The sequence below is a fragment of the Sminthopsis crassicaudata genome, chromosome 4, assembly GCF_048593235.1.
Source record: "Sminthopsis crassicaudata isolate SCR6 chromosome 4, ASM4859323v1, whole genome shotgun sequence".
Taxonomy (NCBI): domain Eukaryota; kingdom Metazoa; phylum Chordata; class Mammalia; order Dasyuromorphia; family Dasyuridae; genus Sminthopsis; species Sminthopsis crassicaudata.
This window is the reverse complement of record NC_133620.1, coordinates 451462633-451475662: the sequence shown is the minus strand read 5'-3', so window position 1 is coordinate 451475662 and position 13030 is coordinate 451462633. Positions and strand designations below refer to the sequence as shown.

Below are 13030 nucleotides of genomic sequence, written 5' to 3'. Positions count from 1 at the left end.
ATGTTTTCTCCCTTAAGTCAAAGGTAAACGTAGCAGAGAGTGATGTAACTGGTTAAGAACAACAACTGGAATTAAAAAAAAAAAAGCAGTCTAACCTCTTCTATTTCCAACCCTATAAAAAGGGATTACATGTCTCCTAGTAAAAATAATTAAGCCAGGAAGATGGACTGGGAGGGGAGAGCTGGGGAAGGAGGGGAGGAGGAGGAAAAAAAGGAGGAGGAGGAGAATGGCAGTCAGGGTGGGAGGCTGATGAACATGTTGGGGGGCCCAGAGGCCTGTCTTTTTGAGGACCTAAATTTGAGATTGCTCATAATCAGTAGGTTCCCTTGGAAAAACTGAGAAAGATGCAGAGGTGTTGGGTAGCAGGCAAATGCCAGCTTGCTTCTTCAGGCCTGCCTTTTGAAGAGGTTTTGAGAGAAAAAAGAGATGAGGCTTGTGGTTTCCTTAGTATAGGGAACTCCCAAGCAGGGAAAGTCCCTTCACCAATAGAATCAGCACCTTCTCTACACTTTTTTTTTTTTTTTTTTAGGGAGTTGCCTGAAGTACTGAAATATTAAGTGATTTATTTGCCCAGGGTTCACACAACAGCAGTCTGACTCAAAATTGAGTCTCCCTGGCTTTGAAGCCAGCTGTCTTATCTACTATACCATTAAGCTATACAGTGGGGGCAGAGGAGGGAGCTTCTTAAATTTTCAAGGAGAGAGTGGATATAGACTTCCTTTTGTCTTGTAGACTATGGTATGGACCGGGGAACTCCTAAAGGACTCTGGGAATTCTCTGATATTATCTTGGATAGGACTCTCCCAAAGGGTCTAACTGGGCTCTATAGATGGTTTTGTGTGTGTGTGTGTGTGTGTGTGTGTGTGTGTGTGTGTGTGTTTTGTCAAGGCAAATGGGGTTGCTCAGGGTAATATAGCTGAGTATCAAATGTCTCCATCTTTTTTGCCCCCAGCTGCCCTGATCTGCAGATTTTTTCGGTTCATTTTTAAAAACACTTTAGGAATCACTGTGGTTCTTGGCTGTTTTTGTTTTTGTTTTTAATTTTCAGGCCATCTTTCCCCCTACCTCCCACCCCAACCAAACAACAGGTGTTTAACTGAATGAGCTGGAGAAGGAAACAGCAAGCCATTCCAGAGTCTTTGGCAGGAAAACCCCAAATGGGGTCACCAAAAGTTGGACATGAATGAATAACAACGACAATGTGAACATTGGGAAACATTGGGAAAGTGAATTTTTGGTAGAAACTCCACAATGGCAGATGGGAAAGTACCATTATTATTGTTGTTGTTTTCTAGAATTTTGGATTACCTGTGCTACGTTACAAGAAAAGAATCAAGAGTAATCTGTACCTATGAGAGCTGAGGCCTAAATAAGGATTCCTCTGTGATTGCTTAAAAATGTTTCTCCTTTGTAGAACAAGAAAAAGCAGAGAGAGTGTAAGGAATGGGGGCTTTGTCCCAAAGACAGGAAGGGCACTTCTTGGACAGCTCCCTAGATTCTGAGGGGCAGGTCTCTGGGAATTATGGGGGAATGTGTGTGGTGTGTGTGTGTGTGTGTGTGTGTGTGTGTGTGTGTGTGTGTGTGTGTGTATGAGAGAGAGAGAGAGAGAGAGAGAGAGAGAGAGAGAGAGACAGACAGACAGACAGACAGACAGAGGAAACCTTGGAGAGAGAAACTTAACCTGTTGACCTTCTCCCAGGATGGGTATAGAGAGAACAGCAAAAGTCTGAGCCCCCACCATTCTGTTTTAGTGTGGATAGGGAATCAGGATGAGAGTAATTCATGTGGCTAGAAGATCAGAAGGTGCTATGAATTCAGGCTAGTGCCTCCCCAACAAAGCAATTCATGACCAACCACGACCCTATATTCTAATATAGTTTAATTTCCTAACTTGCATTGAGACTCTGGGCAAGTGATATTTCATATCTGTTCTGCTTTCCCATCTAGAGAGAATCTTGTCATCCCACCAGAACAAAACCTGTTTCCCCCCCCCCCCAAAGCCCCTATACTAACATTGGAAACTCAGTTCTCTGAGTGGCTGGTAGGCAGGAATGATTCCTGGGCTTGGAAGGATTTCTACAGACATTAAGTCCATGGCTCTGCCTCCAGGCAGGCCTGCACCTCTGCCACCCACAAATGATCCTTATCTCTTTCCAGATTGATGCTACTGACCTGGCATCCCATGGCATCTTTCACAACTGTCTTCCAACCTTTAAACTCTTAATAATCTTCCCTACCAAGCTTGCCAGGGTCCTATGTGGGGAGGGTACAGATTGAGAATTTTGGGAGAAATCTTTCCTTTCTTGGGACTTCTTTTCCCTATCCCTGAAGAAGAAACTTAACTTAAAGTCTGGTCTGAGTGTCTTACGCTCTGTTCTTGGAGAACAGAAGCTATCCCAGCTCTTTTTGGAACAAGACCTAGAGGCTACTTTGATGACATCAGGAATTTGATTATCATCCAAAGGATGAGGAGAAAGAGGGTGGCAATGGAAGAAAATATGCTTCCTTATTAGCTCAGTTTCTTCGCCCTTGCAAGGTGGGATAACTGAGGCAGGGCACTGGGTTTCTACCTACTGAAGCTCTTAGAGAATGAACGCAGGGAAGTCTAGGCTTGGGGAATGTTCAAGACAAGGAAGTGCATGGTTGGGCTTACCTTGAAATAAGGGAAGTGCTCGGTCATAAAATTGTAGATCTCACTGACTGGAAGACTTCCTGTTTTGCTGTTTTTGAGGGCCATGAAGATGAGGATGCTGAAAAAGAGCGAAATCTCTGTAAAATTCATACTTTTACATTGCCCTTCTCCCCAACTCTAGTTAATGACAAGCATTCCCATAGAATATAAACTACTTGAGGACAGGGACTGTTTCATGTTCCCCTCTCAAAATCCTGTGCTTGTTCCAACAAGTTAGTCAGTCAACAAACATTTATTAAGCACTTACTATATGTTAGGTTCTCTGCTAAATGCTGACCAAATAATGACCAAAAAATGGTCCCTGTCCTTAAGGAGCTTACATTCTAATTGGGATTACAACATGCAAAGAACTATGAACATACATGACCTATAACAGGGTAGATGGGAGGTCATCTCAGAGGAAAGGCACTAACAATGGAGGGAGCTAGAATGCTCACTTAATGTTCATTTAATGAAGAAAATTGAATCGAAACTCGATTCAATCGAAATTGAATAGAATGGAATTGAATTGAATCTTGATTCAGTACGTTAGGATTGCATGAATTTACTACAGTCTGGGGATTTGACAATCTATCACATTTCTGTGGCTTCAGTGGCTAAGTCACAATTCCTTTGGGCTTTCTCTATCTCATTTGGAGAACATTTTGTGATCTCCCTCATGAAAATAAAATGAAAGGAGAAAATTATTTATTTAAACAAATAGCAATCTGAGACAGAGGAGAAAAGGAGATGGGGAAAATTTGGGCAGTATCAAAATGCAAGATATCAATAAAAACTCAATTTAAAAAAAAACAAAGGAGAAATGATACTGCTCTGAGTCTTCTTGAAAGTCGAAAATCTGAGGGATCCTTGAAATTGTTAGGTAATGATCGACCAGTTTTTGATCATCTGTACCAGTGGGAGAGTGAGTGACAAGAGGATATAGATGGATCACCTCAAGCATCAAATAACACCAAAACAATTTTTATTTTAGAGAGCATTCCAGGATCTTTGGGCATCTGGCTTAGGCTGTTATTAGTAAAAGCAGTAATAATAGCTTGCATTTATATAACGCTTTACCATTTACTGTCCTGTGAGATAAGTAGAGCAAGTATTATTATTATCATCATCTGTACTTGGCAGAGAAGCTCACAGAGGGGGAGTCAATTGCCCAAGGTCAAGGTTAAGTGGCAAAACTGGAATTAGACCCTAAATCTTTATGGCCTCTTTCCATTATACCACCTCCCCACCATATTAAGGTAGGGCTGAGCTCAGGTTGACTGACAAGGAGAAGAGAGAGTCAGAAATGTAATGGGAGAGCCAATCTACTGTTCCTTTATTGCCCCTACCCAAAAGCCACCAAAGCCAGAGCCTGTAGCCACAAAATGAAGTTAATGTCTAGAGTATGGGGATTGACAATAGTCCACATGCCCTGGGGATTAATGCCCCCAGGGTCCAGTTGTAGATGGAATTTTTGGTCAATTGCTGGTTAGATTAGACATTGGGGTTCGGAGGTCCTTTCTAACTCAGATTTAGTGAACTCTGACCCTAATTATCTCCAAAATTGTAGTCAATTGTATGACATTTGAGTATTGGAGCCAGTACCGAAGGTGGGAGGTTGTAGCAGAAAGAGACAAGGGCAGGATACCTATTATAGGATTCTAATATGACGCTAGACCTGAAAGGGAAGTCAAAATCATAGATTTAGCCCAAAGGTCATCCAGGCCAACCCCCACATTTTACAGATGAGGACCCATGACTGGACAGGTTAGGTAACTAACTTGTCTAAGAGTCTAGCTCCTCTGCATCTTAATTCCACACTTTCTACTCTTCCACAGAATTCAGCTCCTGATTTTCCAGAGTAGGAAATTGGAAGCCATTGAGGGAAAGTGACTTGTTCATGAGCAAGTCTGTGGCAGAATCCCGGGATCCAGGGATGGAAGTGATCTTGGAGTCCCATCCAGCCACCAGATTTATTAAAATCTTATTATTAATTAAAATATGGGGGGGGGGGAAATGAGGCTGGGATTGTTGAACTGCATTGCTGAAGATCACATAAGTTGTTTAAATGTCAAAACCAGGTCCTCACATTCCTCCCCATTCCTGTATCCACCCATTTCTGGTCTCTGGATTCCCAGTCTAGGTTTTTTCTGTCCCACCTGCCTGCATCCCAACAGCATCCTGGTTCAGAGGGGTTGGGTGGGGATGAGGTAGAGAGGGAAAGGGGGGATGAGAGAAAAGGTGCTTTGCCTAGGTCAGAGGGAAATAAGGGTGTGGTTACCTGTATGAATAGATGGGCTTGGGGAACAGTGGCTGCTGGGACTCCACACTGGCTTGAGGGGCGATCCTCTGGTAGGCGTAGTGTGGGGAAGGGAGGTAGGTCATTGGATAATTGCCATTACCAGGGGGGTACTGTGGAGAGAAAGAAAGTCAGCATGGCGGGGTTTGTGGTAACTGTGAGCCTCTCCATCAAGATAATGGTCCTTCCCGTGACTGTTCTCTAATATGGAGGTACATCCCCAGAAGCCCTTTAGCCTGATGCCTAAGGAAGATTCAGGCAGGAACTGAAATTTAGCGAGGGAAAACACCAGAAATGCAGGATGGTATAGTGACTAGAGCACTGGACTTGAAGACAGGAAGAACTGTGTTCAAATTCCATCCAGACACATTGTCTGATATGACTCTGGGCAAGTCATTTAACCTCAATTTCTCCATTTGTGCCTCAGTTTCCCCAATGATAAAATTAGGAGGTTACATCTCTGAGGGACTTTAAATTTATGAAAAAGCATGGGGGACAACGTATATTTGGGAGTCCCTCATATTCTTGTTGATTGATTGTTCTCCATACTTTATTTGATTCATTGATATGATGCTAAGTTTTGCAGGGAGTGGATGGAATCAGCTTCAGAGCTGGAAAGGATCTTAGAATTCTTCCAACTCAACCTTCTCATTCTAGAAATGAGGAAAGATCCAATTCTGGGTGCCCAGCTCGCTTGAGGTCCCCTTCTCCCTACCATTGATCTGGCCCCGTGTGACTACAACCACACAGGTAGAACATAGTCCACACTTGGACTAGTAGGTGACAATGGGGGAAGTCACCCAAGTCCCTTCCCTGTTCAATGTTTGGGCCCTTGCCCAAACCTCTCTGGCCTTAGGGGAAGCCAGCAGCCCCCGACATATGGCTGTGGCCATTAGCAATGGCAGGGCCTGGCGATTCATCAGTTTCTTAGCCTTTTATGAGTTTCAGTGGCTCCTTGGAAGGGCAGGAGGTGGTGGCAGGGACGGGGTGGGGATGGAGGGGGCCGGTTTTATGCGGCGTGCGAGGGCTGTGAAGTGTCAGGGACGGGCCTTTTATGGGGGGGTGGGAGACTTCACCTCCCCAAGGTGCTCCCTGTCTCTCGAGCTTTTCAGGTCACCTAGAAGGAACTTAGGGCTGAGTCACTCTCTACCCCAGGCCCTATAAAGCCAGGGGAGGGGCCATCTGGTCCAAGAGTTGGAATCAAAGCCAGTCTTGGACTTTCTGAGGCATCTGATAGAAGTGCAATTAGGATGCTTCCTGGCTGTTGCGGAACCCTTGCTAGGGACTTGGGGACTCAGTTCCAATCCCAGGCACATGAAGCTTGCTTACACCCCAATCTCTCCCTGCCCCCCCAAAAAGCTGTTCAGCAGCTCTGTCTGTCTCCTCTGGCCTCCTTTCTCCCTCCAGACCAGATGCCGTCCAAGCTCTCTTATAGCTCTAGCATTCTGCGGTCTGAGATTTCTCTCAGTCCTTTCTCCCGTGGTTGGGGATGGTTTGACTTGTCTCTACCTGGCACTGCTGCTTTCCCTGCAAACGGGGTAAATGCTGTTGGAGAGCTGAAGAATGAAACCTGCTCTACAGGCAAGTCTTGTCCTTGTGCCAGTCTGCAGGTGGATGGAGATGGGTGCAGGGTACATCACTTGCTCTGTCTTGCCCGGCTACTCCCGAGAAGCATTTGAGCTGCTTCAATGTGGGGATTTTTAAAAACTTTCTCTACATTCAGCCCATGCCAGTGTGGGGTAATCACTTGGCATCCTGGGCACCAGGGGTGGAGCTTGAAATGAGGGGAATGGGAGGATGGGCCCAGGGAAAATCTGGAAAAGGAGGATGGAGTGGAAGGGACTGGAGCAATGAAGGAAAAGCCCTTAAGTTTCATGGATATGGAGCGAGAAGGGGTCACAGAGGCTATCTAGTCTCTTCATCATGAAGATCAGGAACCTAAGAACCAAGGAGATGAATTAGACAATCCTATGCTGAACAAGTGGCAATGATCAGAGGGCCCTTCCTCAGGATGGAACACTCGGGGTCATCTCAGCAAACTCAGAGAAAAGTGACTTGCTCACAGTCACACCCTAAGTGGCATATTTAGGATAAGAACACAAGTATTGTATAGTGTTCTTTTTATCACACTGTGTGGCCTCCCTTATCTTACCTCATCTTATTTTCTCCTCATCTCACTGTCCTCCAACCCTTAATTTTAGGTATCTTGTTATAATCATCTCTATTCCTAATTTGGTTACCTTTTACAGTCATCTCTAGTCCTGATTTAGTCTTTTGTCTGTATTTGTGAAAAGCATCTTATTTTTAGGTACTTTTTACAGTCATTTCTATTCCTGATTGGTCTTCTGTCTATTTGTGAAAAGCATCTCCTTCCCTTTCATCAGATTGACGTTGACCTTTTATATTAAGATCAGGTATACATTTATAGCTCCTTTTGGATGTGGTGTGAGATGTTGGTCTACCCTTAATTTCTGCCTGAACGCCTCCCCATTTTCCTAGCAGTTTTTGTTAAAAGGGGATGCAATTGATTCCTTTGCATTTACTGAACTCTAAGTTACTATATCTAATTGTTTTTGGAGCCTGTATTTTCCTCAACTTTTTTCCATGGATTATTCCATTTCTAGCTTTTTCCCTTCTAAAATACTTTCCCCTATTCCTAGTTTCGAGGGCTTGCTTTTTCTTGAGCCTGAGACCACCAGCCCCTCACTGAGATTTCATAACTGGAACAGAAAATCCCCCTTCTTAGGGTTAAAATTCCCTCCTCCAGTGACCAATGTCTACATGCTTCTGGGGGCCTACACATGAGGTTGAGCATCTGAGAGTTGGGTCTATAGCCGCTTCCTTTGTCACCCTGAGAAAGGGCCAAGAGATCCAGCTTCTTCCTGTGTATTCCCAAGCCCACATGCTCCATTGCTCCCTGTAAAACACTCCAATCCTCCCTGGAGTATTTCAGGAGGGCAAAGTTGGAGTTTTAGTGCCTATATTATCTCTTAGTCCCCAGTGAGATCCCTCTGTTCTCCCCTGCCCTTTATACCTACCTGGTGAAAGGGCTGTGAGGGGCAGTACATGTGCTGGGGCTGGTAACAATACAATCCAGGTGGGCCCTCCATAGGGGGTGGCTTGAGTTTGACCTCCGACCCATGCTGGAAGCAGAAATAAAACAGATATATGAGAGGCAGCATGAATTAGAGGATAGGGCAGCAAGCTTGGAGTGAGAAGAATCTGGGTTCAAATCCTGCCTCAGCTATTTCTTATTTGGGTGACTCTGGACAGGTCCTTAATATCTCTGGGAATTTGCTTCCTCATCTGTAAAACATGGTGGTTGAACTCAATGACTCCTGATGTCTTTTCTAACTCAGCATCTTTGAACTTATATAATGGGTCCACTTCCAACTCTAAGAACACTTAAGGAAGGTCCAATGTCCAAGGACCAATGCTTTACCCCAAACCAAACTCAGCCAGTCCTTTCCCTGCCATTGCTCTTCTCTTCTCTTTCTGTTGGCTGGCAGGGAAATGAGGGAAATTGAGGATGGACCCAAGATAGTCTTTGGGAATCACGGAACAAAGAATGTCAATGCACAACTCCCTGTTTGACGGGGAGAGAGGAAAGGAAGGTAGCTCGCCCACAATCACACAGGTATGGGAGACAGAGTGACTCCCAGTCCTGGCTTCTTTTTATTAAATCATGAAATCTTTCCTACTGCCCTACTGCTCATTATCCTACTGAATGTATGCTTGCCAAAAATTTTTTTTGAAGAACTCACACAAGGCAAGTGCTTACAAGGATGTCAGAAAAAGCAATACAGGGACACTGTCCAAGGATCTCTTAAGAGCTTCAGAATCGATTGCAGATATGGGGGGCACTGGCACTGCCCAGCATGGCATTGCCCTCATCAGAGAAGGTGCTGGACTCTGTGAGCAAAGTAGGATGGAAATAGCCCAGAAGAAATCAAGAGGTGCAGAGTTAGAGAAGCCCCTGTTCAGAGAGACGATTTGTGTCCCATCTGTGGCAGAGCGCTCCCAGATTGAATTGGTCTCCTCAGCCACAACTGGACACACGGCAACTCGACTGTAACGTAGTGCTAGCCTGAGAATAATCAGCCAACTATCCTACCCACTACCCTGGATCAGTCATGGCCACAGATGCCCCCAAATGGACCGACTTGGTGAGGGACACCACATCTCTGAGGAAGGACCAACGGCTCCGTAACCAGGGCAAAGGCCCAACTCTGAGAACCCAAAGGGGAATTGGATTCAGAAGGTTCCTACACCAGCTTCTGAGCAGAGGGAGACTCAGGGCACCCCAAACCCCAAATCAGAATTTCCCGAGAGCAGGGCACTAAAGGGCAGCTAGAGTGGGCACTGCCTCCGGGATGCCAATGGAGAACCAAGAAATGGGTGGCCTGCTGGACGTAAGAACTTGGGTTCCAAGCCTGACTCAGAAACGTATTAGCTGGGTGACAACATGCAAGTCACTTAAATTCAGTTTCTTAATCCACAACATGGAGACACATTACTAGCTATAGGATCTACATTGTCAGGGTACTTATCTAAAGTGCTTTGCATTCTTTAAAGAACTATATAAACGGCAATTGTTATTTTGGAGGTAAGGAGGGAATTCTCTGTATAATTTAGTTGATATAAGGAATTCTCTCTACCAAAGAGCAGTCTCTTAGCAACTTATTGTCCTAGAAAATTACTTGGTGCACCGGGAATTCAAGTGACTTGTCTAGGGTTATGCTGTCCAAGAGGTGTCGGGGCAGGATTCGAATCTGGGGCTTCTTAATTCTGAGGCTGGCTTTCTATAGATTACCTAAGTGTCCTTGGGCAAGCCACTTAATAAGAGCTAGTATTTGTTTAGTAACTGGCACTTTGCAAATTTTACCTCATTTAACCTTCACTGAAACTTTGGGAGGGTGTTATAAGTGTTATTATTACCCTATATTATAGATGAGGAAACTGAGGCAAATGAGTTAAATGTCTTGCCCAGAGTCACACAGTAAGTGACTGAGGACACAGTTTGAACTCAGGATTTCCTAACTCCAGATCTGCTGTGCCAATCCACTGTGCCACCACCTAGTTTAATCAAATTTGAATTCCTGAGCTTTGGGTTCCTTATCTGCAATACAAGGGCTTTGGATTAGATGGTCTCTGAGCTGAATTAGTAAGAGGCTGAATCACCAGCCATCCCATGTGGAAGTGAGCCTTGTGGTCTAGTGGAAAGGGAGCTGGACTCGGTGTCAGAGAACCTGGGCTTCTGTGTGACCTTGAGCAAGCCCCTTTATCCCTCTGTGCCCCGGTTTTCTCTACTGTAAAAATGAGGAGGTTGCATTAGATGCCCTTTGCGGACCCTTCCATCCCTAGACCTATGATTTTATGATCTTACCTGGATGACCCTGGGCAAAGTCACCCAGTAAGGGTGAGCAAGAGAGAGTGAATGCCTCAGAACCCAGTTTGATGATAGGAGTGGTAAGGGTTGGAAGCCAGGAAGATTTCTCTGCACAGGAGACAGGGGGATGGACAAGTTGACCTCCCACGTTCTCTTTCCAGGGAGCTCTGTGAATATTCCAGAAACCTGAGCAGGAAGCTGAAGGGGTCATTCTGAGAATAGGCATCAACTCAGTTCCCAATTGTGATTTTCTCTGGCATGGTGGGTTGGAAGCTGGAGGGTCTAGAGGGATTCTAGATCTCAGAGATCTAGAAGGGACATTACAGAACATCTAGAAAACTTCATTTGCCAGATAAGGAAATGAAGGCATCCATAGGAGCTGAGTTTGAATCCCAACTCTGCTTACACCTTAGGATAAATCAATTCACTTCATAGCAAAGGGTTCCATGGTCCTGAAACCCCTTCTCTTGTTAGACTCCCATTAATTTATCTACGGACTGGGGAACTCCTTGAAGTGGTTGTATCCTCCATCAGTGCCGATTGTGACCCATCAAATGACAAAAACAAATAAATGCGGATCATCTAAAAATGACTTCTTCTGCGCTTGTGGAATGTGTTTTTGAACCGACATTTGCATATGGGTGTGTCAGATATGCTGGAGATTCATGACACTTCAAACAAAAAAAATAATGAAACCACACCAGAGAGACCTGACTCAGGAGGAGCTGGGAAGCTGCCCAGCTTCCCTCCCCTGCCAGCCCCCACCTTCCCGTCCCTGGCCACGGCACTTCTCCCCTTCCTTCCCTGTTTCCTCAGTGCTCGGCCGGGAGCTGCCAACTTTACAGCCCCATCCATATAAATACACACATATATATGTTATATAAATATAGCCCCCACTGAAGTCTAAAGCTTATATATACACATATATAATATATATATTATATAAATATAGCTTCAACTAAAGTCTAAAGCTATATATGCATATATATATATATAATGTAAATATCACCTCAACTGAAGTCTAAAGCTACATACATAAATAATATATATTCTACAAATATAGCCTCAATTGAAGTCTTGAAGTCTAAAGTTTATATATGGATACATATATATGTAATATATAAATTTAGCTCCTACTAAAGTCCTAGTAAAGTCCTACAAAGCATATATATATATATCATACAAATATAGCCCTGACTGAAGCCTAAAGCTTACTCTTGCCCAGGTGGTGTGGGGGTAGCACAGGGAGGAGGTTAGCGAGGGAGTCCAGAGCCCTCGGATGAGCTGCTGCCCGGGGACGAGGCAGAGGACAGAGGAAAGAAGTCCGGCCCGCTTGGGCTCCCACTCACCATCATCTGTGAGCTGTGCTCCTGGCTGGGGTAATGGGGGCCGTTGCACCAGGTGGCGGCCTCTGCCGAGAAGCTGGGGGCGAACGGTTCGGCATCCCCAGCGCTGGCCACATCCTCAAAAGTCTCCATACATCCCGGGCTCTTGAAGGAGTGTCCATCCAGGCCGAGGGCTGGGTGGGCCTCGAGAAAAACGTCCTCATTGAACTGCCTCTTGTACGGGTGGAAGGGGACACGGCTGCCTTTGAGGAAGCGTCCTGGGCTCCCTACCACAGGCCCGTCCTCATAGATGAAACCCTGGTACTTCTCGGTCGGGGAGAGCCGGAAGGCTGTCTGGCCCGGGCCGGCGGGAAAGTGACTCTGGAGCTGCTCGGGGCACGGGGAGGAAGGGCTGGGGCTGTGGGAGGAGATGGAGGGCTCCGGCTCTGGCTGGACATCGCCTGGGTAGGGTGGGCAGCTGAAGCCAGGGTTCTCCTGGAAAAGGAAGGAGATTAAGTAAGATGTCTGTGAGCTTTCGAGGCCAGCTGGAGGAGGCTGTTCCAGCCTTGGAGGACACAGAAGAAGGGAAAGGTGGATGCTCTGGGAGGGACGGAGAACACACTGTCTGCTCTTTGAGGCCTTTGTCTAAAGAACAGTATGACATGAGTGCACATGAGATTAGGATTCAGGAGCTACTCTTGTCCTGAATCTGCTGCCAACTCTCTGGACCTCTGGATCAGATGACAGCCAAAGGCCCTTTCTGACATTCTGAGATCTATAATTATGTGATAACGATTACTGACATTTGAATGAGGCTTTTTGCTTTGCTCAGTATGATCCTCACGAAATAACTGATCATCATCACAGAAGGGACCTCAGGCCTCTGTTTTACTCAGGAAGTCTCTGAGCCCTCTTGGGAGGGGAGGACTTGGTTAAGGTCACCCAGGTAAGGAGAGCTGGAACATAAACTCATCTGGAGCTCTTATCACTGTTGCTCAAAAAATGGGGTCCCGTGTCCCCCTGGTACTTACACTTTGTGGGGGTGGGGAGCCCGTGGCCCTTCGGGTCTGCATGAGGTCTTCCCGATGCTCTCCCTCAAGGCTCTCCGGGGGGGTCAGTGGGATTTCAGATGGTTGCTGCAGCAAAGAGACCATCACCCAATCCTGGCTTCGGAGAAAGTCGGCTGCAACGAGACCCAGTGCCCCGTCCCATTGGTAACTATGGGTAGCCTGGAATTTTCATCGTGTCATCCCCAATCATGGTCTCCTCAGAAGGCATGGTTCTGGAGCACTTTGCTGGAACCTCCCCAATAGCCCAGATTTAAAGGATAGCTCCAGCCTTCCCTT

General features: G+C 45.8%; 1 protein-coding gene across 1 annotated transcript in view; it reads right to left on the bottom strand.

Moving 5' to 3' along the window:
* The window catches only part of FOXN1 (forkhead box N1), a 24467-nt gene extending 11629 nt beyond the window's left edge, over positions 1-12838 (bottom strand). The window contains exons 1-5 of the mRNA XM_074263696.1: positions 12716-12838; positions 11709-12179; positions 8009-8113; positions 4953-5083; positions 2654-2750 (exon numbers count right to left, since the gene is read on the bottom strand). Coding sequence (XP_074119797.1) covers positions 2654-2750; positions 4953-5083; positions 8009-8113; positions 11709-12179; positions 12716-12838 — 927 coding nt within the window. The remainder of the gene's footprint in view (positions 1-2653; positions 2751-4952; positions 5084-8008; positions 8114-11708; positions 12180-12715) is intronic.
* Positions 12839-13030: the final 192 nt, after the last annotated feature.